The sequence below is a fragment of the Peromyscus maniculatus genome, chromosome 3 (assembly GCF_049852395.1).
Source record: "Peromyscus maniculatus bairdii isolate BWxNUB_F1_BW_parent chromosome 3, HU_Pman_BW_mat_3.1, whole genome shotgun sequence".
Taxonomy (NCBI): Eukaryota; Metazoa; Chordata; class Mammalia; order Rodentia; family Cricetidae; genus Peromyscus; species Peromyscus maniculatus.
This window is the reverse complement of record NC_134854.1, coordinates 135,243,974-135,271,449: the sequence shown is the minus strand read 5'-3', so window position 1 is coordinate 135,271,449 and position 27,476 is coordinate 135,243,974. Positions and strand designations below refer to the sequence as shown.

General features: G+C 40.3%; 2 protein-coding genes across 22 annotated transcripts in view; one reads left to right on the top strand and one right to left on the bottom strand.

Annotated features, from left to right (window-relative positions):
• Setd5 (SET domain containing 5) overlaps positions 1-19,626 on the bottom strand; it is an 89,945-nt gene extending 70,319 nt beyond the window's left edge. For 15 of the 20 annotated variants that reach the window (XM_076567550.1, XM_042273789.2, XM_076567545.1 and 12 more), the window contains exon 1: positions 18,384-18,521. The gene's annotated coding sequence lies outside the window, so the exon portion shown is untranslated. Of the gene's footprint in view, positions 1-18,383; positions 18,522-19,481 lie in introns of those variants that run through there. The other 5 variants (XM_076567563.1, XM_042273792.2, XM_076567554.1 and 2 more) reach the window with 5 other exon arrangements.
• Positions 18,497-25,294, top strand: LOC107399557 (uncharacterized). Of its 2 annotated transcripts, XM_076567568.1 has the most exons (3): positions 18,497-18,924; positions 20,857-20,920; positions 24,779-25,294. In XM_076567568.1, the coding sequence occupies exons 1-2, from the start codon at positions 18,497-18,499 to the stop codon at positions 20,906-20,908; spliced, it is 480 nt and encodes a 159-aa protein (XP_076423683.1). In that variant the 3' UTR covers positions 20,909-20,920; positions 24,779-25,294. The 2 variants fall into 2 exon arrangements, with proteins under 2 accessions (XP_076423683.1, XP_076423684.1); XM_076567569.1 differs by lacking the exon at positions 20,857-20,920 and having other exon boundaries at positions 24,779-24,957.
• The last annotated feature ends 2,182 nt before the right edge of the window (positions 25,295-27,476 follow it).

Genomic DNA, 27,476 nt, shown 5'->3' with positions numbered 1-27,476 from the left:
TCTGATAAAGATTATAAAACTTTTCCTCAGAAAAATGTAGAGACAAAGAATTATCTAAAGTGACCAGAGACTCTAAACTTTTGCTCTATAAAAACCCTTTTCTAAATTGTAGCTAGCCTGGAATAAAGGAGGCTCAAAAGTAACTGATAATGTATAGATATTTGGAAGAGGCCTTTGTTTTCCATTACCAAGGAAATAAGAATTTGCAATCACTATAAGGGATAACACTCAATAACTTCCCATTCATTTCCTCTCTATCCATATTCTATGATGCAGAAGCCCTATGCAATTCTGATAAAGAATCCTGAAGAAGGAAAGATCAAAATGTACCCAAACAAGAAATGCAGAGAAGTGCAGATTTTTATCAGTAGAGTCAAAGGTTCCAGAAATCAGGATGACATGATATAATGAAAAGATCTTAGAAGCAAAAGATTTTTATTATTTAGCCGTGTGGTCTTTTTAATTAAATCTATCTGCAATTCACTTCAGTGTATGGTTCTGAGAATTAAGCACATTACAGGACCCAAATTTCGGTATGAAGCTTTCCAACACTAGGAAGAAATAGAATAGGGAGTTGGATGAAAACAAACAAGTAAGTGAATTCCTGCTTCTAAGTCAACTGTTTCAAGTAGAGGTGAAGGAACTGACAGAATTTTGTTCCACGTCACTAATGATGCTAATGCTTAAATAATATGCAGGGGTATTTAAATATCAGGTCAGTTTTCTTGGGTAAGTCTTGAGCATTTGGTATGGAAATGCTTTATCAAAAATTCAACCAACTCTGGTTGGGGATTTAGCTCAGTGGTAGAGCGCTTGCCTAGCAAGTGCAAGGCCCTGGGTTCTCCTCAGCTCTGAAAAAAAAAAAAAATTCAACCAACTCAGCTGGGCGGTAGGCACACGCCTTTAATCCCAGCACTCAGGAGGCAGAGCCAGGCAGAGGATCTGTCAGTTTGAAGCCAGCCTGGTCTACAGAGGGAGTTCCAGGACAGACTCCAAAGCTACACAGATAAACCCTGTCTCAAAAAACCAAAATAAATAAATAGATAGGTAAATTAATTCAACCAACTCATAGAGTAAGATCTATGTAAACATACTATTAACAATTAACAAATTTGTTTCCCTAATCTATTGGTCAAGAAGGCTTTCTAAACTTTGCAGACATTTTTCCCCCCCAGACAGGGTTTCTCTGTGTAGCTTTGGAGCCTTTCCTGGTACTCATTCTGTAGCCCAGGCTGGCCTTGAACTCACAGAGATCCGCCTGGCTCTGCCTCCCAATTGCTGGGATTAAAGGAGTGAGCCATCACTGCCTGACTGTAGACATTTTTAAAAGTTTAAAAATCATGATACATCTCAGCTTAAGTCTACAGAGCGAGTTCCAGGACAGCCAGGACTACATAAAGAAATCCTGTCTCAAAAACAAAAAACCAAAAAGATTATGATATATCTATATAGGCCACTATATTCTTTTACTGAGCCACTCCATTTTGTTGTTGACTGGAAATATGATGGTCAGGAGATGAACTTGGCTCAGAATACATACAGTAAACAACAAGAAGAAATCAAAACATCTGGTTTTGTTTAGGGTTTTGTTTGTTTTTATTTTGAGACAGGACCCTATTCTGTAGCCCATGCTGGCCTCCAACTCTGAATAACTTCCTGTTTTACTGTGTACACTAGCAAATATTCAGATTATAGGTATATCCACTGGTTCTATTAATTACTACTGTAGTCTACTTGACCAGGTCCCACCATGGCCAGCTCTATGAAACTTTTTATTTTAAATTTAAAACATTTTATGATAAAGAATTTCAAATAAGTACGAAACTAAAATGGTATAGAGGACTCCATCTAGTCATTATCAGGTTCCAAAAAATATCCACTGCTGATTTTGCTTCCTTTATAATCTCTTTATTCCAATGCAAATACCAGATAACCCACCATTTCATAAACAATATTTTACAAAGCACTCGGGAGGCAGAGCCAGGAGGATCTTTGTGAGTTCGAGGCCAGCCTGGTCTACAGAGCGAGATCCAGGAAAGGCGCAAAGCTATACAGAGAAACCCTGTCTCGAAAAACCAAACCAAACCAAACAAAACAATATTTTAGAGTGTATTTTTCAAGATAAAGATGTTTAAGACCTTTTTGCTTGAATGAGGACTTTAGTTTGCCATTTTGTCCTTTCCTACAATTCTTTCTATCTAAAATATTGTCATCTAATACAAATTTTAGTATTTTTAAACTTCCAACCTCAAAATTATTAAATTCACTAAGTAACCTGCCAAATGTATTTTTGTCCAAAAAGTACTTTTAAAAAGCAAAGATTAACTTTCTATGGTTAAGGAATGCCTGGACCTGATGGCAAACCTGTAATCCCAGCTACTTATAATGTTCAGGCAGGAAGATCCCACATTGCCTGAGCTACACTGTTAGTTCAAAGTCATCCCAGGGGACTTAGTGAGAGAGGTTACTTCAAGGGCCTTTTTTTACAAAGTGTGTGTGTGTGTGTGTGTGCGTGCGTGCGTGCGTGCGTGCGCGCGCGCCTTTAAGCACTCAAGCTTCACTGACAGATAATCCCAATTAGGGTAAAGAATGAACCCTACATGGTACTCTATAGCATACATGGTACTCTATAGCTACTTTGAAGACTCTAATTCCTAAGGTTCAGCTGTCCTTAAAGCACCCTATTCTACTAAAATTTTAAAAAATATTTTTTTTTTATTGTGTGAGTCTGTGGGGGTACACACATATAACAGCACAGGTGTGGCGGTCAGAGGACATCTTTTTAGATTTTGTTCTCTTCCTCCAACTTTAAATGAGTTCCAGGGCTTGCACAGCTGAGCCATTCAGTGATTACATTTCTGAAGTAAGCACTGGCAGATTTATAAAACAAGAGACCTGCCTACTGTAGTGAAGGCATGTAGTCCCACGTAGGAGGTGGAAGCTGTCAGATTCACAAGTTCAAGGTCAACCTGGGCTAATGAGACTTTTAATTCAGAGGAGGAAAGACTGGGGATATAGCTCTATAGCAAGACAACTGACAAGCACATGCAAGTCCCTGGGTTTGACTACAGCACTATAAACAAATTAAGCCAGAAGTTTCAAATTTCAACTAGGTACCAATTACTCCTTTGTTATCAATTAGTTATTTTCATATAATCAATATAATAATGAAAATCAGGTGCTATTTATAACATATGAACTTAATCCTAAGTAAGGTTGATTTAGAGCTTAGAAAACTAATCAAATACTCCTAAAATACCAACTTTCAAATTAAAAGCTACTGTTTACTGATTATTTTGTACCCGCCACTGTTTCTATACTCCATTTTCATGCATTACCTCATGTGATGTTTAGTAATGTATAGTAACAACTCTATGAGGAAGGTACTATTTCTTATTAGGCCAAAGAATTAAACTTGCCAAGAAACTTGAATTAAAACTTAGAATCTGGGATCTACAGTTAAAGAGTATACTCTGCTCTTGCAGAAGACCCAGGTTCAGTTCCCAGCACCAATGTTGGGAAGCTCACAAACTCCTGTAACTACACTTCCACGGGGTTCTGTACCTTCTTGCCTTATCAAGCACCCAAAAATGTGTGTACACATTAATATAGAACCAAAGGATGAATTAAGGTCTACCCAATTCCAGCGCCCCCATCTTTTTTTGTGGGGGGTGGGGACGACAAATCAATCTCAAATTGTACTATTTCCTTTATAATTTAAATTTGTATACACAAATATATAATGTATATACAGTATATTCAGCATATTCCTCTCACGCTCATTTTCCCCTTTCAGAACCTTCACATTCTAATCACTATTCCTCACTGTTTTGCCTATTATAATTTAATACTGTTAGTCTACTTATTATAACTTGATAGTGCTGAAACATGAAATTATAACTCTAAGATGTCACAGTTAGCAAGAATTAAACATTTAACCAATTTTAAAGCATTTAGGGGCGGTTGTAGCACACGCCTTTAATCCCAGCACTTGGGAGGCAGAGTCAGGTGGATCTCTGTGAGTTCGAGGCCAGCCTGGTCTACAGAGCAAGATCCAGGGCAGACACCAAAACTACACAGAGAAACCCTGTCTCGAAAAACCAATCATTCAATCAATAAATTAATTTAAAAAATGGATTTATTTGGAATTGAAGTGATAAAGTAAAAAAGGGTACTTCTGCTGGGCAGTGGTGGCGCATGCCTTTAATCCCAGCACTCGGGAGGCAGAGTCAGGCGGATCTCTATGAGTTCGAGGCCAGCCTGGTCTACAGAGCGAGATGTAGGACAGGCTCCAAAGCTACACAGAGAAACCCTGTCTCAAAAAAAAAAACAAAAAACAAAAAACAAAAAACAAAAACAAACAAACAAACAAAAAGGTACTTCTAAATAGCGCCTGAATTTCAAGCCTAACGGTGAACTATTCAAGAAATGCCTGTTGAGGAGCTATTACAACAGCAGCAGTGTCAAGGATACCTGAAGCTACCAGAAACAAACATAATCTAGCATTAAACGGCTTTTATTAGTAGAAAAAGATTCCTATCCCAAATAAGTTATACAAGACGTTTTAGTTCCTGAAAGAAACTATGCCACTAGTTTTATGGCATAAAACTATTTGTTAGTTATTGAAAAATCCAAAGGGAAATATTTAAATAAACTAAGTCTAAGTACTTCTTTCATTAAAACAGAAGTATCCTGAGAAAATACCATCTTGAGAGTCAGCAAGATGGCTCACCAGAAAAAGGTGTTCTACATCAATCCTATATACCCAAGTTTGATCCACAAAATGCATACGACAGAGAAAACTGACTCACAAGTTGACTTCTGACTTCATGCATGCAGATGTGCATGCCTACCCATAAACGTAAATGCAAAAAATACTGTAATGTTCATAAAGAATAGGTGAAGTCTGAGTATAAGAGAGAAAGAGGACAGGGAAGAAGACATTGGGAATAAAAAAGTAGTTTTTTTTTTTTTTAAACCATACTTAGCTTTGTAAACTTCAGAGTAACTAGTACTTTAATTTATTTAATTGTAAAGCAGGAGGTTATCCCTGAAAAAGAAATAAAAAATTAACTTCACTGAGTATCAAGCTGGTGGCATAACCACACAGAGAACACTCTAAGAGATTTAAAAATACTGTAATTTAATTGACTGTGCCTGAAGGGATATGCTTTAAGGAAAAAGAGGAAACAAAAGAAAACAAACCACCCACCTTTTAATAATCATATTGTTCTACTAATCTAAAACTGGTTTGAGTATACTTTGGCAAAAAGTGAAGAAATATGTTGGTGTCACTGGAAATGGGGAGCTGGGCACAGAAAAAAAAAAGAGATCAGTTTACATTAAGTATGTGGCACTGAATTTGAAATATCAGTGATTAGGTGTTTTAAAAATAAAAGCTTTGTTTTTTGTTTTCTTTTTGGTTGTTTTGAGACAAAGTTTCTCTGTGTAGCTTTGGTGTCTGTCCTGGATCTGGCAGAGATCTGTCTGGCTCTGCCTCCTGAGTGCTAGGATTAAAGGCATGTGCCACCACTGCCTGACAAAAATAAAAGTATTTTTAAAGCCTTGTTTATTTAAAAGACCTAGAAACAGCAGCATCAATTCAGAACAATGAACATTTCTAGTCTCCAAGGATCAATTCTCATTAAAACAAACTAAAGCCTAGTGAAATATCTGAAGAAGGAAGACAGTCCTCTGAGTTCCAGGTGAATATGTGCTATATATCCCAAGACCCTGTTACAAAAGCAAAGCAAAAGACTACCCCCACCCCAACACACACGCACACACACACACACACACACACACACACACACACACACACACACACACACACACACACACACGAGACACTGTTTCGGAGTCAGAAACGGTAAAAATGATCCTAAAACATTTGGTCATACTAGAACTAGAAAGCAATGAAACAATTGAGGAAAGTAAGAATGAATTTAAAGGATTTACTTAGCCAACAGCCAACGGCAGTACATACAATCCGAATGTCAAAAATAGTAACAGCAAGAAACTAACACATTAAACATATTCAAAACCATGAGCACAAAATAGTAATACTTCACTGATCACCTCCTGTGGTTGCTAAGTTACCAATCCATTATTTTGAAAACCAATAAATAGGGGTGATGAAAAACAACTACTCATCTTGCCTTTGGTATTCAACTGTAACTTTACCCAATAATACATCAAAGGGAATATTTCAGCCTAAACAATATATGAAGTGATAGAATATCACCATTTCAAAAGCATAAAGAAAGAAGAATGGCTCTAGGCCCATGATTCCAAGCACAGTTGATAGAGCTCCTGAAATCTGCTAGACTCCCTCAAGAGGCACACTGTTCTTCCCTTTTCTGACTATATCCATATGAGGCATGAAAGTTCAGTTTTCAGCTTATCACAAATTAAAGGCAGAAGCAGTTTTGAAAAGGCAGCTGTCTTTTATTAAGATTGATACTAAAGAGATCTGCAAAAATGTAAAACAATGTCATTAAAAAAATAGAAAGTTTCTGTTCATTAAAAAAAAAATCTCATGTCAAGCTGGGGAGTGGTGGTGCACACCTTTGAACCCAGCACTTGGGAGGCAGGTGGATCTCTGAGTTTGAGACCAACTTGGTCTACAGAGTGAGTTCCAGGACAGCCAGGCCTACACAGAGAAACCCTGTCTCTAAAAACCATAAAAACTAAAACAACAAACCTGAAAACCAACCAACCAACAAATGTCATTAAAAAAAAATCTGATTGGTAATTAAAAATTTTAAAGATTCATCTTTTATTTATGTATATATGTGTATATACCCAAGGAGGCTGGATGAAGGCATCTATGAGCCACCTGACATGAATGCCTGGAAGTGAACTCCTGTCCTCTGGAAGAGAGCAGCATGTGCTCTGTCTGAATTGCTAAGCCATCTCTCCAGAACCCACTCAAACAATTTTTTGGGAACTTCAGCTTTTAACTACTAACATTTGAGGATGGTTGACCTAGGCCACAAATATCAACAGTTGCTTAATATCCTAACAGGCAAATACTATGAAACTCAACAAAGTACACAATACCATTATAAAATTTATTTATTTTATGTGCATTGGTGTTTTGCTGGCATGTATGTCTGTGTGAGGGTGTCAGAAGCCCTGGAACTGGAGATACAGATAGATGTGAGTCGCCATGTGAGTGTTGAGAATTGAACCTAGTCCTCTGGAAGAGCAGTCAGTGCTCTTAACTGCTGAGTCATCTCTCCAGCCCTACAATATCATACTACCTAATCACTTATTCATATGAAATGTAGGTATAAGGACATTTCATAGCAAAATGTATCAACGACAACCTAGCCTTTGAAATTCAAAAATTAGAAACTCTACAAAACAGTATTTTAAAAAACATGCATGACACAAAAAAGAGGGAGAGAAAAATCTATAGACTCAACCCAATCAAGTCCAAGTATGGCCCTTACCTTAAAAAGTTATTATGTATGAGTGTTCTGCCAGCATTTATGTATCTGAATCACATGTGTTGCAGGTGACCATGGAGGCCAGAAGAGGGTGTCAGATCCCCTGGAACTGGAGTTACAAAGTTACCATCTGGAAGCTGGGAACTCAACCCAGGTCCTCTGCAAAAGCAGCAAGTACTTTTAACTGCTGAGTCCAGTCCCATTATGATCCTTATCTTAACCAAATGGATTTGAGTAGGGTGTGCTGGGAGAATCCTGGTGTGTATTAGGCACATGTTCTAATACTGAGTTATACCCTTGATCCCTAAACAGGCTATTATTGTTGTTGTTGTTTTGGGGTAGGGTCTCACACTGTGTAGCCCTGGAACTCACTTTGTAAACCTGTCTCTGTCTCTCAAGTGCTGGGATTAGGTATGTGCCACCATGCCCAGCCCTAAACAGGCTATTTTAAACTAACAATTTGATAAAACCAAAGGAAGCCCATTTTTCTGTTTTGTTGTGTTTAGACTTTCCCTAATAAAGTTTTAAAATTAATCCAATCTTTAGCTACTTCTTGATTTTTCATTAATATACTATTAATGAAAAGAAAATACATTTGAAAAATTGTTTACTAGGGGAGAATAAGAAACCAACAAATTCTAGCACAGAATCAGAACTCTACAAAGAAAACTGGTTTTCTAGGTAGGGACTGAGTTTCCTCCATAGTTGATGGTCTGTTCTGGGCCAGTTTTTCAGAGTAAAAAGGGTGTCACATGTTATCTATCTGAGATGCTAAAACAGTGGGTCTGTCCTAGGGAAACTGAGATACAGCATGGTCCCTCCTCACAAAAGCTTAAGAAAAATTATTTCAGGACTAGGGTGTAGCTCTACAGAACACTTGCCTTTCTTGTCATTATTCTAAAAAAAGGTAATCAGCTGAGGTGCTGGAAAGATGGTTCAGTGGTTAAAAGCACTGGCTGTTCTTACAGAAGACCAGAGTTCAATTCCTAGAACCTACATAGTGGCTCACAACCATTTATAAGCACAACAGCAGCGGATCTGACACTTTCTTTCATCTCTACAGGTATCGTGCATGCACATGATGCAAACAGATACAGACAAAACACCCATACGCAGAAAATAAATAGCATTTTAATAAATCAGCTGAATCCTTTGCACAATTATTCACCACAGAAATGCACTACTAATATTACATATTTAGGAAAAACTAAGGCATTCCACCAAAAAGTTACTTTTCACCTCTTGGTTAGCCATTGCAATTTTGTATAAGATTTATTTTATTGGTGAATTATATGCACATAAATGCGGGTTCCCTGGAAGGCCAGAAGAGACTATCAGCTCCCCTGGAGCTTGAGTGTGGTAGGAATCAAACATGGATCTTCTAGAACAGTGGTTCTCAACCTATGGGTTGAGACTCCTGGGGGTTGTTCAACAGTCCTTTCATAGGGGTCACCTAAGACCATCAGAAAACACAGATATTACATTATGGTTTATAACGGTAGCAAAATTACAGTTATGAAGTAGCAACAAAAGTAACTGTATGGTTGGAGGTCACCACAACATCAGGTCAGAAGCATTAAGGGTGAGAACCACTGCTTTAGAAGATCAGGAAGTCCTCTTAATCCTGAGCATCAAGTCTATGAGTGAAGTAAAAACATTTGGTTCAGGCCAACTAAACCCCAAATTCCAAAGTAAAAGTACCTTGGAGTTAGCTTTCTTATTTACTTATTATACCTGGTATATAGCAACAGTAACTTCTGAGTACTATAGCTGATGTTAACAATGTTTACTTGTTTACTTGTTTTGATTCTTAGAAGGTATTTAAATTTAGTTCTGCTTATTTATTGTGTGGTCAATGAAGTGATTGTTTAACCTGTAAAGATTCTGTTATTTTGTTTTGAAGATTTTAAATACAAACAGACACACTCTTTCAATACAAGTAGTCCAAATACAAAAATCCCAACAATTTCATATATTTTCAGCTGCACCTTTAAATGTGCTTTGACATTATCAACCTGTCCTTATTTTGTACTTTTGCTGGGCTATAAATTAAAGTTCTATTCGATATAAATAAAACTAAATTTGTCTAGAAAGAACAGAAATATTGCTAGTGGTGGCGCACGCCTTTAATCCCAGCACTTGGGGGGCAGAGGCAGGTGGATCTTTGAGGCTAGCCTGGTCTACAGAGTGAGATCCAGGAAAGGCGCAAAGCTACACAGAGAAACTCTGTCTCGGAAAACAAACAAACAAACAAACAAAAAAACAATAGAAATGTTTTAAGATACTTTAAAAATATTAATCAAATAATATCAATTTTAGACTTGCTTCTATATTTTTTCCAGATCTATTCTTACAGTTTAAAAAAAAAAAAAGCAATTCTAGCTAACACTTTTCAGGCTGTGGGCACAGAAACACATTTACTTCCATGGCTGTAGTAGTTTGTGCCACAAAATTGAGAAAATAAAATGAATGCATTCATACAGCAATCTAATGTTACACTTACTGTGTAGTTATCTTACTGCCTCAAAAGCCCATCTTTGTTCTGTTTTAGGAGGTTAAATACTTATCTTAGAATGAAAGTAAGTTTTGTTTTTTTTCCTAAATGTCCTTTTGGTCTTATATATAGATAGCACTTGCCAACACAGGCAAGGTCCTGGATTCAATTCTCAAAACTACAAAAAAAAAAAAAAAAAAAAAAAAAAAAAAAGAAAGAAAGAAAAAGAAAAAAAGCACTCTTTTGATATCTCTCAAATGTCACAATAACCACATTTTTTTGAAATAAATATAACTATTTTTTTCCTCTAAAAACAAGCCAACTCAACAGTTCATAGTAAAGAAAAATTTAATATAAATTAATGCAGAGGAAAACTAATTGCTAACATGTCTTTTAAGGTTCTTTATAAGTAAAACCTTGCTTGGATAACAAGAATGTTCAATTGACTGTTAAATCACCCTTCTTCACAAAAGCCATGAAGGCACAAAACTACATGATGGTTGGTGGTAGGAAATAGAATTTTTTAATATGGGATAAAGATCAGAACAAGACAGGAATAAAAAAATTTTTAAAGTCATGCACATAGGGAGAGAAAACAACAACTCCCTAATACAAATTGACAATGAATGCAAACATAAAACAATGAAATCCCTGTGGACTGACACTACATTATTAAATATACTAGCACAATCCTGGAAAATCTGAACCAGATCATAATGTCTAAGAATTACAAAGTTTCCATTCTTACTGTAACAGCAGCAGCACACACACAGCTTATTCAATTATTTGGGGGGGGGGAGTAGTGGCTAAAAAATCTTCACATTTTAGGAGTGAAGAGGAAGGAATCTCAGCAACAGAATACAACAAGAAAAATGATAAAAATCAAAACTTTCATTTTGAATAGTGTTCAAAAAAAGCTTAAAGAATTCAGGCACAAAATTTTTATATTCAAACAGCTATTTAATTAGGTAGAGAGGCCAAAGGATAAAAAGGTTTAACTTTAAAATCTTAATTCTAGTCCTAAACCCAAGCTGTCTGTATACATTGGTAATCTCCACTGGTAATACAAACTGCAAATACACAATGGATTTCACCTTATAATGCAGTGGCATCTGGTAGTGATAATAACCATGAATAGCCAATGAAAGTATGTGCTTTAAAACCTTTCTCCAAGCTAAGACTCTGAATAAGATCTGAAAAGAGTGAAGGGCATAAAAGTTACCTCTGTCACTAGACTTTTAAGCATTAGCTTTAGAACATTAAAACAAACCCACAACCTATCAGAATATAAACTACAGTAGCCCATTCAGTTCCCCTCTTTGTCCTAGTTTCTTTTTTGCTGGGAAGAGGCGTAGTGGGATAATAATAGCAGGAAGTAAGGTGGAGCAGCTGCACGGCAAGATGAGGTGCTGTGTGTATGTGTTTCACCTCCATATTGGCCTACTGCTGCCTCAGTCTTATGAAAATGAAATGAGCTGTTTGGGATGCCGTCAGTTATAAACATTACTAGGATCAAGATGTAGTTTCCTACTTCTTCACTTTTGTCAGGATCTGTTTTAGGTCTCTAGTCTGATTCAGCTAACAGAAGCAATAAAAGCTACATTTTAAGAGATTTCTAATATTTTCAAAGGGAATTCTAATGCTAGCACTAGCTACTTGGTAGAGAGATTGACTAGAACTAGCTTCCTTTCAGTTTCACAAATCTATGGAAATAATCCATGTTAAGTGATTGTAAGGCAAAGAAGTGACCATCTAAATTTCTATAGTAACATTTAATATACCTCACTGAAGTTCATATTAATGCTGTTGTTATTTTGCTGATGAGAAACTTTTCACAGCTGTGATAGTGACACAATACAAATTTACTTTCTTGTTTGGGCATGTGCGCACATGGGTATGCATATTCGGGCCAGAGGACAACCGTCATTTCATTTCTTGGGCACTGTCTTTCCCTCCAACACTCATACAGGGTCTCTTACTGGCCTAAATTAGCCAAGTAGGCCAGACTGACTGCTGAGTGAGCCCCAGGGATCTGTCTCTGCCTGCCCAGGGCTGGGATTACAAGCATCCATTATCCATTACACACATGGCTGTTTTACATGGGTCTGGGGAACCGAATTCAAGTCCTCTTTTTGCAAATACCTCATCAACTGATCCTTCTCACTAGCCTCTCAAATTTCCCTTTTTAGATCAAAATATTCTATGTGTTATAACTGTCCAGACTGTCATACTTAAAGTATTATGTGGGCAACACACTTGTATTTCTTTAACAAAAGAGAAATGACACAAAACTTGATCAATGTATATTATATACAACATTGTGGTTATGTTAGTTTAAAATCATGTCTTTGCCAATCCATAAAAAGAAATCAGCATTATAGTTTTCTTTATCTCATTCAAGCAACAGATGTGCTCTTGGAAAAACAGTTCAAGGATTTCTAAAAATTAAATTGTTAAAACAAACTGTTCATGGAAATGAACTGTCATATATTACTTTATAAGGAGGAATCCTTTTGTAATCTAAATAACTGCTGTCTGATTTGTGAATGCAATTTTTAAAGAGAACTCTCATACATGTAACATTTGACATTTACTTTAAAACTAGCTGAAATGATTCAGGACAGACTGAACGTTTTAATAACAACTTCAACAGGAACCTAAATTTGGCAGTATCTCATGGTTTTCCCTGTAAGAGATATAGCTTACACACCTCTAACGCCATAATTCTTATTAAGTAACGAGCTAGATGCAATCACCTTCTGCTGAGAGCTAAGCACAAACTAATAGGATTGAGCCTAAACTAAAAGATGGGGGCAGCAGTAATCTCCAGAGCATATCAGATTCTGCAGGAAGTAGGAGGAAGACTGAAACAATAAGGTAGCTTTCCTTTTTGTGTGTGTTTTTGTTGTTGTTGCTTTTCTTTTCTGAGACAAAGTCTTATTCTGTAGCTCAGGACATACAGATGTGAGCTACAATGGCCTGTCATATTAAAAAAAAAAAAAAAAATCAAACCCTTTTCAAGACACATTTTTACTTGAAGGTGATCAAACATGTGAATGCTGGACTGTGCATTTCCTTTTACTAAAATAAAATCAAAGTTAACAATATGCAATTACTGCACAAAGGAAAGAAAACACAGTATTTGACACCTTGTCGAATCTAAACCCAACTAAACATACTGCATGTATTGAAATACAAATTTAATTCACACAGAATGTGCCATTTCAATCCTTACTAAAATCTGGCTAGCAGATGCTCTAGACCTGGTCCACTAAGGAGGCAACTTACATTTAGAAGGGCAGGGAATATGGAACTCACTCTAATCCACACAAAGCTTGAGGTTTTTGTTTTTTCCCTTGGAAGATAGAATAGATTCTTCCCAGATTTCTAGAATATATGGAATTTGGGCTTAAAAGTATATGTTTGGCATGAATTCAAGGCTAGAGTGGGAACTGAAAACAGTTTCTTTAATTGTAAACCTAAGTGAATAATCTCCTGGGGGGGAAAAAAACCTCCTTTTGCTTTTCCTACCTCCTGCCCCTCCCCCACCAACACTGCTTCCCTGCTGTGCAAAGAGCCCTTTGTCCTGCCCCGCACTTATCTAGCTGTTTGGCCATATTGACAGGCCTACTGGAAGCATAATAAGGGAGTCAGTCTGACATAAGCAGCTGGCGATTTGAAACAAAAATCTTCCTTTTCTACTCACACCAAATCCTGCTGCAGAGGTCTGTGGCTCCTCCCATACTTCCACCTATTTCTCAAACAGAGCAGCAAGGAACTGGCATTTCCCTTTGATCGAGCAGTATAAATCAAAAACTTGATTCCCTAGCCAGAAATTTCTATAGCCTCTGATTTGTTTTATATTGTAATTCAGAACATTAAGGCTCTTTTTTTTTTTTAAAGGTTTCATTGCCTCTGAGTGTACACATATATGACTATCACTTCAATTCACCATGAAAACTCTGGGAAGTCTCACACTACAAGACAGAAGAGACAGGTTCCAAGCAAAACTGACCAATAATCTTAGGGTTTTAAAAATACCAAGGATTCGAAAAAGCCAAAAATTCATTTTTCTGACTTCATATCAAAGATATTTTAAGGGAATTTACATTAAATAAGGCATTTCCCTAGTTACGCTGCCAAAAAAAATCAATAAAAAGGAAAGAGCGGGGCAGGATGGGGTCTGAGACCCCTTACTCAGAAGGAACACACACACAAACACACACACACACACAGAGAGAGAGAGAGAGAGAGAGAGAGAGAGAGAGAGAGAGAGAGAGAGAGAGAGAGAGAGGCTGGACTGAGCATCACTGTCCCTTTAGTTACCTCACAGCTCCCTTCCTCAAATGCTGAATAAGAACACTCCCAAGTGATGCTTGCTAACAGAATCACCCGTCAGGGTTACTGGCATCTCTACCCCATTTATAATTAAATACAGAATAGGACAATTTCCCTAAGATTACATGATTTAACAAAGTATGTATAGATTAGTGAAAGAAAGGCTATTCTCTCTACCTTTTGCAACCTTCCCTGAATTCTAGCCATTAGAGAATATATACAATACCAAATGAAGGTCATGTCATTTAGTAGACATGTTAGAATCTCGAGTCCAGAGTACTATCAATCTATAATATAGGTGCATTACTTTTCTAAGAAGTCAAATTATAAATGACCACCTGTATTATACACACATTTTCCAAGGCACTTTGCAGTTTAAGTTCACCACTAGCTAGGCCTCTCAATTTCAAAATAAACTGACAAGTCACTAGAGTTTAGCTGAAAGTTACTAGTAAAAATCTTATTTATTTATGATCTAATTTCCCTTTGATATGTACTCAACAATTACTGATTGCGATGGCCTAATGTTTCAGTTATTTCAATATGAAGATGATTTTATTTCCCCATCCAAAGGCAAAGCTGACATATCCACCTTTGTCACAAGGTCAGAATAATTTTGGAAAGTATGCAGGCTCTTAGATACTCAACAGTATCAAAAGATGTAAGCATTTTTAAGTGCCAGTCCAAGCAATCCTTCTAAGAAAAAAGCCTCTTGATCCTCCAGAGGGATTATAGTGAGACTACAACCAGTTCCAAAAAACAAGAAATAAAAGTAGTAGTCATTATTTTCTAAGAAAAACTTGTATATTATAATTAAGCTAAAAACACTTGTATCTTAACTGTAAATATCTTGAGCTGTAAGTATAGTAATGGCCAGCATGAGTGAAATAATACCTATGGGTTATAGCATCTTACCGATGTATTAAAACCACCTGAAACAACCATTAAGAGTTTTGTTTTATAGACCTGCTTTTAGCACTGGAAAAATATGAACCACATCTGTGAATGACAAAATGCTCACCATTGTTTCTTGGTTCCCTGCCACAAATGCTAGAGCCATACTACAAATTATAGATGTTTGTGGGATTTAAATACTTGATACAAAATTGGACAAACAGAATCTTGAAGAACAGGTATTGGTTGCAGTAATAATCTTAGGGAGAAAAAAAACCCACAATTTTATTCGTTGCACATGCCTAGGTGATGATGGCTCAGTTTCAAATATTCTGTCAGACAAACTACTGGGCTTAATCAGAGATCATCCTGGTTCTGTTCAGTTGGGGACTGATATTAAAACTTAGAAGGGACTCTTACTGCCTTCTTACTATCCTAAACCAAACTTACTCAATTTCTGAACATTCCTTCTGGTTTTTCCTGTTTCTGATGGATTACTGTCAAGACACATCATCTTTGTTCAGTGGAAAGACTATAATCCAACACATACACAATTAATCCAATTTATAGGTCAAACATCAGTGAAGATATCTAATCTGTAGAGGTCTACAGATTAATATAGAAAATAAGAACAAAAAAATTAAATATTAATCCAAAAGCAGCTCTTTTTAGTTTAGGCTTCCAATTATAGTTAAGATGTTTAGCAGAACATCTATTCACGAAGGTAAATATGGTCTAATATGGAGAGACAAGTGACTTAAGCAATTAAGAGATAGAGGAAAACATATCAGTTGCATTGAAAAAATAGAACATAAAGATCCTCCTCACCATGTCCTGGTACTCAGGGAAATCTTTACATTGGTACTTTAGTCTTCAAAAGGATTAAAAAAAATCAAAACACTAATGAACTTTTTATTAGTATAAAACCTTAGGTAACATCAAAAAAGCTGCCAACCCCCTCCCCAAACAAAAACCCAAACTCTTTAACTTTGACTCAGTTTTCAGATGGTGATATCCATAAATGGATACAGTTATGAATTGCTAATCCTGGTCTCTTCACTAACAAAAAGCAAACCAGCTCAGCAGTACAATTTCCCAGGAAAGCAAGCAAGGTTTCTTTCCAGTCCTGAGCAGCCATCGCCTAAGTGCAGTTCCCTGCAGCCAACAGCATTAATGGACGCTGCACTGCTGTCCTTCCCTGGAGACAGCAGCCAGCACTACTCAAGCTTCTCACGTAGCAACCAGAGCTCCAGAGCCAGCAGCTGCTGCCGCCTTGTATACTCACTCCTGTGATCCAACACAGGAGCAACCTTCTCTTTACCCCACCCCCACTTCTTAGCACACACTTTTTTTTTTTTTTGACCAGTGCTCCATGCTGGAAGGGCTGGAAGTATGCTTTTAGAAAGAAATAATGCTAAGGTCAGTTTTAAATTGAGATCTCTGGTTAGAAAAATCAACATGTACCAAATTCCAAATATTCGTTTTTAATTAAACAAGCAATTTAGGAGTAAGTATTAAGCTTTGGTTTTTAGAAGGCCAATTTTCCAAACATTCAGCAATCAAATTTAAATTTACAGCTAGGAACAAGAGCCTTGGGTCGTGTCCTACCAAAGGACATAATTCAATATTCTACACATGACAATCTGAATAGCCTTAAAGGCTCTACTCCTATAACTGGCCACAAATTTTGGCCAGAGAACTAATGATCCTCCTGAGAAAACTGGAACAAATCCAAGGGAAAAAAATTCCTGTGTCCTCCAAGCTCAGAAATCTCTCATTATGTCAGTATTCTCTGCCTCAATCCTAGGTCAGACTGTAAACATCTAAAACTACCCCTTACAGCTTTCCTCCTAGCGACCTAAAACCATTATTAATATAAAATTAACCATCAAAAGCACTTTCCCTTCAATACCTCCTCCTGAAAAAGCTGGTAACAATCATCAGGATCTTCTCCAATCAAAAGTATAGCTATTTAACATATGCCCAAGAAGTAATATAAACATGACCTTGGTCAGAAATATGTCATCGAAAAACAGTTTATTTAGTGAAAGTATGGAGGAAATTAGAGAACCTAAATTCTTTAAGTATTCTAACCCAGGAAAAATTGGAAAAAGGAACCCAGGTATAGACAAAACCCAGTAGAGCTAGCTCACAGCTCTGGGCAAGATATGAGTTGCTGGTGAACACATTACACAAGTAACATGAGAAAGCAGAAAATGCAGGTCATACACGCACCCCTGACCCAGACCAGTAGAGCGGGCTGCAGCATCAGTATACAGGAGAAAGATCCCTTATTCCCAAGAATGAAAAAGGCAAAGGCGCTCTATAGAATAAATTAGCATAGAAGGGGCTTTCCCAGCAGTTAAAACTTTCCCTCAGCGCGATTTACCTACTAAAAACAGGGCTTCTGCCCATCACCGCTCACCTCACATCTTAGCTTGCACGCATAAGGGAAGAGAATTCATAAGGGGCACATTTTCCCCCGTCTTTAAAGTCGTTCCTAAAAGATCGCTCTCCACGCCCTAGGCACGGAAACCGACAAAATCTGGCTCAGTTCCAGGCTGGAACCCTACAAATTCAACAGGGATATCGCAGGGATACTGGGGCATACGCCACAGGGAGTCCAAGAATGTGAGGTGGGGGTGGTGGAGGTAATGTCTTTGGTATGGGGAAAGCAGCAGCCATCTGAGATACGGACTCGAGAAGCAGGGGGGGAGGCATTCAGGAAGATTATGGAGGGGAGGCCTGGGCCCCGAACGATCAGAGTTGTCATAAGGCCGCAGGAACAGGGGGTGGAGGGGGGGGCTCGGGGACAGAAAAAAAAAGTATGCCTGTGTATTTTGAGAGCAGGGTTGCGAGAGGCCTCTCCTGAAAAGGGTATAAACGTGGAGTAGGCAGTGCCCAGAAAAAAAAAAGGGGGGAGACCAGAGTAGGGGGAGGGGAAGAGTCCTGACCCAGGGAAGACATTAAAAGGGTAGTGGGGTCGACTGGATTAAGAGGAGCCTTTCTCCCTGGGCAAGAGGGGTGCAATGGTGTGTAAGGGTAGCCGAGAAGACGGGAAGGAAGGAATTCTCCTGCTCCAGCCTTGGGAGGCCCAGGCCCCACGACCCCGACGGGAAGGAACGCGGGCCGACTGAGGTGACCCTTCTTCCCCCGGGGAACCGGTCGTGTGGTTCGGTGTCTCTTTTCTGTTGGACCCTTACCTTGACCCAGGCGCTGCCGGGGCCTGGGCCCGGGCTGCGGCGCACGGCACTCCCGGGAGGCAGCGAGACTCGAGTTAGGCCCAACGCGGCGCCACGGCGTTTCCTGGCCGGGAATGGCCCGTACCCGTGAGGTGGGGGTGGGGGGGCAGAAAGGCGGAGCGAGCCCAAGGCGGGGAGGGGGAGGGCCAGGGGCGGAGGGGGGCCGGCACTACTGTGTTGGCGGACTGGCGGGACTAGGGCTGCGTGAGTCTCTGAGCGCAGGCGGGCGGCGGCCGCCCCTCCCCCGGCGGCGGCAGCGGCGGCGGCAGCGGCAGCTCACTCAGCCCGCTGCCCGAGCGGAAACGCCACTGACCGCACGGGGATTCCCAGTGCCGGCGCCAGGGGCACGCGGGACACGCCCCCTCCCGCCGCGCCATTGGCCTCTCCGCCCACCGCCCCACACTTATTGGCCAGCTCGCCGCCAATCAGCGGAGGCTGCCGGGGGCCGCCTAAAGAAGAGGCTGTGCTCTGGGGCTCCGGCTCCTCAGAGAGCCTCGGCTAGGTAGGGGATCGGGACTCTGGCGGGAGGGTGGCTCGGCGCGTTCGCGGGGACGGGCGGTTTGCGGGGAGCCCTCGGGGGTGCTGGGGCCGCTCTGGGGGACACAGCTGGGCGCGGGCCGTACGCGGGAAGGGGCAGGCGGGTGGTGGTCGGGGCCACGGTCCGCCCTGCCGCAACCGGAGGGGGAGGGAGGAGGGAGCGGAAAGATCTCCACCGGACGCGGCCATGGCTCCCACGGGGGGGCGGAGGAGCGCTTCCGGTTCCCGTCTCGTCGCTGATTGGCCTTTTCTCCTCCCGCCGTGTGTAAAAACACAAATGGCGTGTTTTGGTTGGAGTGAAGCGCCTGTCAGTTAACGGGTGCTGGAGTGCGCAGCCGCTGGGCTGCCTCGCTGTGCCCACTGGGTGGGGCGGGAGGTAGGTGGGGTGAGGAGAGCTGGACGTGCGGGCGCGGCCGGCCCCTGGCGGGGCGGGGGAGGGGAGGAGGGGAGGGAGGGTCAGCGAAAGTGGCTGGCGCCCAGGCGGCCTCCCACCCTCCCCTTCCTCTGGGGGAGTCGGTTTACCCGCCGCCGGCCTGGCCTCGTCGTCTGATTGGCTCCCGGGGCCCAGAAAACTGGCCCCTGCAATTGGCCCGCGTTCGTGCAAGTTCAGTCCATACGCGGGCTGGCGGGGGCGGCAGGGAGGCGCTCGCAGGTTCCGGCCCTCCCCAAGGCCCCGCGCCGCAGAGTCTGGCCCCGCGCCCCTGCGCAACGTGGCAGGAAGCGCGCGCTGGGGGCGGGGACGGGCGGGCGGGCGGTCTGAGCGGCGGGGCGGGGGCGAGCGCGGTTCCTCCTAGAGTTGTTTGCCGCCCGAGGGGCGAGACGAACCGGACCTGCAGAGCGCACTCCTAGGAGTGGAGGAAGGAGTGGGGGCTCAGTCGGGCCGGTTTGGAGGCAGGAGGCACTTGCTCTCCGAAATTCCGTGAGAGCTGCAATCAATAAGGGAGCCGCAGTGGAGTAGGCGGGGAGAAGGCCGCACCCTTCTCGGCAGGGGGAGGGGAGTGCCGCAATACCTTTCTGGGAGTTCTCTGCTGCCTCCTGGCTTCTAAAGACCGCCCCGGGCCTGGAACAGTCCCTTCCCCCTCTCCCCTCGTGATCTGCAAGTCGAGGCTTTCTGGAAGATGGGCGGGAGTCTTCTAGGCTGTCTTAAGGGCTAACCTGGTGCGTGGGCGTTGTCCTGCAGGGGAATTGAACAGGTTTAAAATTGGAGGGACACACTTCCCACAGATTTTCGTTTGCGTCCGGAGGGAATTGTAATAGGAGCAAAGGAGGGAAATGGGTGACTAGGCGCTCACCTGGGGTTTTATGCAGCAAAACTACAGGTTATTATTGCTTATGATCTGCCTTGAAGTATTTTTCATCGTGTTAGATTAAAGACATGCTCACCCAAGCTTATACTCCCACTTGAGATCCTTGCTATATCATGAAATTATAGTATCGTAATTAGAATATATAAACAGAATCTTAGCAGTTTCTGCAGAGCCCAGTACTTCACTCTGTCCCTCTTGCTCCCTCTGCAGCCCTACCAAGAGATATTTTAGCGCTCTCTCATTTTAGTCCTGTTTTCATTTGTTGTACTGGCTTATCCAATCCCTAGACAGAGCACTGGCATTCTTCCTCTCCTGATCTTAGAAGCCTGATGAGTCATGAAACCAGACAGATTAGTTACACCACAAATTGAGGCTGTAGCTAGGGCCTTGCCCTGCAGTTCTTTTATTCCTCCTTAGTACATTTTGTTGACTGTTTGCCTTGATTGCATTTTCTATCCCCACCCCTTCAGGAGCTTTACTACAATAGATTTATTGAGAATCTAACCTAAAGTTCAGCTTCTTTCCACTCCCATGTATGCCTATCTCCTTTTTCACCATTAATAAACTGAACTGTTATTAATGGCTTCCAGATGGATGTCTCCTCCGATATCACCTGATGTATCTTACATATCGCCAGGCTGATTGTATTAAAAGGTACATGAATTGACATGAAATTTACTGACTCCTTAATGCTTTAGTGGATTCCACGAGTACAATACAGAAGACCGTTAATGGGCTAGTGACAGCTTTTTCCTTTTTCATTTCATTATTTCCTGCATACACACTTTGAGTCACATGGAATTGATTACTGCTTACTCATATTTTGTCACTGTACACATCTGTAGATGGTGGTTCCCTCTAGAATTCACTGTTATGGTTCAGGTGTTGGCTCTCCTGGCCTAAGGTCCTGTGAGCCTGTGTTTTCCTATTTAAGCAGTGCTTTCTCTTGGTCTCTGGCTTGATTCATGTCACTCCTCATGTTATTGCTGGTTTAAATGTTTTGCTGAGCTGCTTTGGTGCTGTCTTACTGACGACTTTTAAGTTCCTACTATATTTCTTGTAGCCAGTCGTAAGTAAAATGTAGTAAGCAACATAAATGTATTTGTGAAGCTTGGTCTTGAGGTTAAGTGTTGTGTGTGTGCTCAATAAGAATACTATCCAGCCAGGCGGTGGTGGCGGCGCACGCCTTTAATCCCAGCACTCGGGAGGCAGAGGCAGGCGGATCTCTGTGAGTTCGAGGCCAGCCTGGGCTACCAAGTGAGTTCCAGGAAAGGCGCAAAGCTACACAGAGAAACCCTGTCTCGAAAAACCAAAAAAAAAAAAAGAATACTATCCAGGAGAACTTACTGCAGTGACGTGGACACTGTACATGTATTGTCCCAATATGGTAGCCAATAATCAAATCACTCTTTAAGCACTGGAAATGTGAACAAGGAACTAATTTTCATTTGAAGTGTAACTGGACAGGGGAACCATAGCTGCAAACTTGGGGGTTATAGAAGACTAATGGGAACTTTAATAATGTTCTGTTTACACTAAGCAATCAAGAAATAAAAAATTGAACCTCTGGTAGCCATTTGCTTCAAGTGCTTTGTTGTTTTTTTTTTTTTTCTGCTTCATCTATACTAAGCTGAAAGCTAAACCTACAAACCATTACTAAACATGAAAGCAAGTACCGATTAATTTGGATTTCAAAACCTTAGGGCTAGAGTTTAGCTGAGCACTGGTGTGCTCACCTTTGGTCCCAGCACTCAGAAAACAGAGCCAGGTAGGTCTCTAAGTTCGAGGACAGCCAGGGCTGTCGAAAAACAAAATTTAGGAAGCTGAGATTTCATTAAATCATAATTGAGGCATTCCCTAGGAGCCACCATGGGATTTGGCTGCTAGTCAATTTAATTGCTTTTTCTTTTTCTTTTCTTTTTTTTTCCCCCCTTCACTTTGGGCTTCCTTACTCTTTGAACCGTCCTTCCCACCATGTGGTTTCTTGTCTGCCACATGTCTGAGTTCCCATGCTGGTTTAAATGGCGTGGCTTTTTGCCTCAGGGCAGCTGCTGAGATTTGCAGCCTGGTTTTTGGGGTGGGCTTGGAAATTCTTTTAAACTCTAAATTTGTCCTTTCTTTAAAAAAAATGAAAATAAAAGTTTCATGAGGAGTGAGATGGGACTGATATTTAATGAGCCCCTGCCCCCTAAAAAAACTAAGGCTTTGTTTTCTACTTCCATGTCTTAAAGTTTGGTATGTCTAGGACAGGGACATCTTAGGGCTTTAGTATGCAGAGACTGTTGCCTTGCTGTTGGATTTTCTAGTCTCCCACCCAGAGAATTTTAAATTCTGGGCAGCCAAGGCCAGATTAAAATTCTGTCCTTTCATGTTCACTTGCTTACTGTAAATATAAAAATGATAACCTCAAAGACTTTTCCCTGAGACAGGGTCTCACGCAGTATGTGTCTCTGGCTGGCCTGTAACTCAATATGTATAGACCAGACTAGCCTTAACTTACAGTTCTGCCTGCTCCTGCTTCCTGAGTGGTGGGGTTAAAAGTGACCAGTGTGTCCCTATCCTGAGCTGTTTTTTTTTTTTTTTTTTTCTCTCCCCTCTTAAAAAAAGAACCAGACAGTAACAAACCCTGAGTGAAAGGGAAAAACAAAATGCAGGTCAGATCCTTTTAAAGGAACTATATTAAGGGGGCTTGGGTGATAATTATTAAAGTGTTGCAAGCAATGAAAACTTGAATTAAATCTCCACAACCCACATAAGAAAGCCAGGCAAGTTAGAGCACGTCTGAGGTATCCCTAGGACTTACTGGCCACATAAGCCTAGGTACTTGGCAGTCTCCACGCCAGTGAGAACATCTCAAAAAACAAGGCAGATAGCAAATAAGAAACTACAGGTGGTCTGGAGAGGTGGTTAAGAGCACTGGCTACTCTTCCAGAGGACACAGACTCAATTCCCAGCACCCACATGGCAGCTTACTACTGTCTATAACTCCAGTTCCAGGGGATCTGACACCCTCACACAGAATATATACAGGAAAAACACCAGTGTACATTAAATAAACTATAGTCAAAGTTGTCTTTCACACCCACCTACATACAAGGATATGAAAATATTCCAAATAATATTTCCTTCAACTTTGATCTACTACTACGTTTCTCCCATCAAATTGCATTCCTCAAGGACACGGATTTCTTCAGTGAGTAAGCAGAGTTGAGAACCAAACAAATGTTGGTTTTATGATTTGTAAAGTCAAAGTTTGCAATTGCTAATTAAAGCCCATGAAATACAGGACAAAGCTCCTATTGTGCAGGAATCTAATACTTAACTGAAGTGTCTTAATGCTCTTTTCATGGAGGAAACTGAGGCCTCCCTGTCTTGTACTCAGAAGCACTTCCTTGGGTTTCCCCTGAACCATTGCAGCTATCCAATTCTTGTACTAGGCATGCCTTGGTTGGTGGTTTAAATAACCTTAATTTCCTGTGTCATGATTTCATATACTTACCACAAAAACTTACATGTTAAACATTTGTGCTTGATGTGAAAGTTAGATGAGGGTGTGTGATTTTTACTTTAAAAATTTTGAATTAGATAAGGCCTTATGTTTGGTGTAAAATGTGACAGTTGGGCATCCCAAGAACGAGACTAGTTTGGGGTGAACCCTAGCTATACAGCATTTTGCTGGGTCACAACTTTGGGAGTCAAGCATTTAACCTTGAAGGTGGTTGAGACTTTAGTTTATGTATTGGAGGGTATACTTATCCAGAAGATATTCGTGACTCCATTCTTGACTGGTTTAGTTAGCACTGAGTGTCTTTTAGGCTTGAACTGGAGTTGTGTTATGTCCAGGCCCGTTTTTCCGACTTAGTAATCACTGGTCTTTTTTGTCCTGGTATTTTTTTCACCCTTGTTTTCTAGGTATTTGAAGAAATATTTTAAGTTTGGATTTTCCTTTTGGCAATGTTAACATGTTTTCAGGTCATATTTATAAAATTGAGTATTTTATTACTTAACCCAATCCTACTTCTATTGGGTGGATTTTGAATTCACTCAGTAGACTTGGTCTTTTTTGGCCCTTCACTAAAATCCCATATGAAGTACTATTCACCATAACAGAGGCTTTGGTACCAGTGTGTGTACAGTAGAGACAACTAAAACTCAGATTTACTAACTTCCCATGGGCATACAAGTAGATTGGGGCTAGGGATAGAAACTGGCCTAGCTTTTGATATTCCTACCAGCTTTGTACTACCTTGTTCTGATTCAAATATTGTTTTAGGAAATTAGAGATAAATATAAGGTAGTGATAGAGTAACTACCAAAATGCTAGGTTTCTCTCTCAGAGAAGAATTCAAAAATTTGACCAAGTCTTAAGTCACTGAGAGTGCTTCAGAACATCTCAAGGAACCTTTCCTTAATGCCCTCACCCCTACACATCTGGTCCAATTGAATGTTGTCATGGCTCTTAAAATCTAATTAAGGATAGTAATTGTGTCATTATTGTTTTTCCTCCTTTAGATTGTTCCTTAAGGAGAGGACAGTGCTTGTTTAAGGCTGTATCCCTGCTGTCTGAGCAGAACCAGGTCTTCGAGATCAACACACTTTTCGTAATACCAAGCTGTTGCCTTTTACATTCTCAGAAGCAAACAGACACATGATTCTCACTGACAATACTGTCACTCTGTTAAATGCTACTATGTAGTTTGGATTTTTCTAAGGTAGTTTAGGTGTGGAGTATGTTTTTTTTTTTATTAACTTTCTAGGTTATACCTTCTATAATCTATACAGTTGTTATTTTTAAATCTTGTAGCTTTGTATATAAGGACAAAGGTGTTTTATTGTCATGTTTTGAGCATTTCCCCAAAGTTCCAAATTATAAAACTGCAACTTTAGAACTTAATTAGAAAGAGGGTTGTGGTTTTATAAGAAGACACTTAATTGTTCCACTAATCTTATTTGTGTTTTAAGATATTATATAAACTGACAAATATGGAAGAGTCGGTCAAGAAACTTAGGGAGTGAAATGTATCCTGGCGTTAGAGATCATTTAACTTGGCATGTCCTTTGCAACACCCTAACTTGGAATAGTGCTGGCACCAGCTATGTTGTGGAGTCATTCCAATGAGTGTTGGATTGTTTTGAACGCTACTGAATAATTTAAATTCAGACTTCTGGTGTTCCATAAAACAAAACTGTCATAAGTTTCAAACCAGAAATTAAAAAAACTGAATATTTCAGAAGAAGAAAATTATTTGCTGTATTAGCTGGAGAAATGTATAATGGCTAAGAATTTAGAAACTATACAGTTGACATTGCTGAGTATCTGCCAGATGAAAAGAAATGCCCATAGTGGTTCTTCTGAACAGTATAGTTAACTTGTTAAAGATTTTTCCCCACAGATACACACTCTAATAAGATATACGTAACACTTTTCAAATGGATGCAGCTACAAACATGGTTGGACTTGTTACTGTGCTTCTATTTATTTAATGTGAAAGCTTGGCAATAAACCTATGTCCTAAAATAGTCAAAGTGTGGAATGACTTTTTAATCTCATGGTTTATCTGGAACAACTATGTTGATATTTGTTCTAATGATGAAAAACAAAGTGGGTAGAGCTCCAGTGCTTTGGCACAGTGCTACTCATTTGTGTTGTAAACGGGGGGGGGGGGGGGGGGGGGGGGGGGCGGGCGGCAAACTTTGAGGTAAAAACCAGAATTGGGTAAACTTTTACACTGTTAAGAGCATGAGAACTTGACTCTAATTATTGATGGTCATAACGAAATGGACCTGGATGAACTACTGGAAGGTGTACTCCATGATAGAGTGTTTTCTGCCTAATAACGATCCCGTCAATTAAATGCTGAACACAAAAAACATATGGGCCTCTTAACCCAGAAATTCAAAGTTGCAGACTCCTAGTCAGTCTTCTCACTGAGCTATATTCCCAGCCCAGTCTTGAAAACAGAGCTGACCCACCCTCACTTAAATCCTAACATAAATGCAATTGGTGCTACAATGTTTCAAATTTTTAAGAATGGTAAGAATTAGGTTTTAAATTTTGAAAAATGGCTTCTCTAGAAAGATGTACATGGTAAACAGTTTGACTCCTAAAAAGCCTAGAAGACTATACTAGGCACACTGGACAGGCGGGTTTTAGTATAGAAAAGTGTATTTATTGCTTTAAGTGGGTCATAGAAGAAAAGTAAGAACTTGAGCTGAAACTGAATCCGGCATCTTAAATGGCTACATCTTATTTTTATTTATTTTTCTTTAGTTTTTTGAGACAGGTTTTCTCTGTGTACCTTTGGAGCCTGTCCTGGAACTTGCTCCATAGCCCAGGCTGGCCTTGAACTCACAGAGATCCACCTGCCTCTGCCTCCTGAGTGCTGGGATTAAAGGCAACCACCGGCTAAATGGCTACATCTTAACAACTGATTAGCAAGAACTTTACCTTGGGGGTGGGGGAAGGGTAACAATGGAGCCCAGGTGTTGTAGAGGAGGACTTCAGTTCAGATTCCATAACCCACACTAGGCAGATCAAACTGCCTATTAACTCCAGCTTCTAGCCTCCACAGGCACCTGCATATACCTGCACAAAAATACAACTTTCATCTGGCATGGTATTGCATGCCTTTAATCCCAACACCTGGGAGGCAGAGGCCAGCCAGGGCTATGTAACAAAACCTTATCTAGAGAGGGAAAACAACTCATAGCTCATTTCTTATTCTAGTAACCAGATTAACAATTTATCAACCAGAGATGAAGATGACATAGTACCCACTGTATTTGCAGTATCTTTGATCAGATTTTTTGTATACTTATAGAATTAGATCTATGATGAATCAAGCATAAACCTGGTATATTAGCTTGGGAACTTAGCATTGAAAGTACTAGTTTATTTGTTCAGTGAATATTAAATGCTCACTGGCAAATACCGTGTCGGAAACTTGGTAAATGGTGATGAAAACAGAACTATCCTTGCACATCCTGGCTCTGACCAGCTTGCTTTGAGATTTAAATGGTTTCTTTTGTCAAAGGTGGAAACTTGTAATTTGTTCAATCAATAATTTATTTTGACAATTGTAAAAATGCCCATCTAGGATATAAAACCTTTACAAATTTATTAATCCCAGTCCATTCTCTACTAAGTAATTCCAAGCCAACTGGCTACTGACTATGCTGTCAATGTGGATTCTGTTTTCAAAGAAAGGAA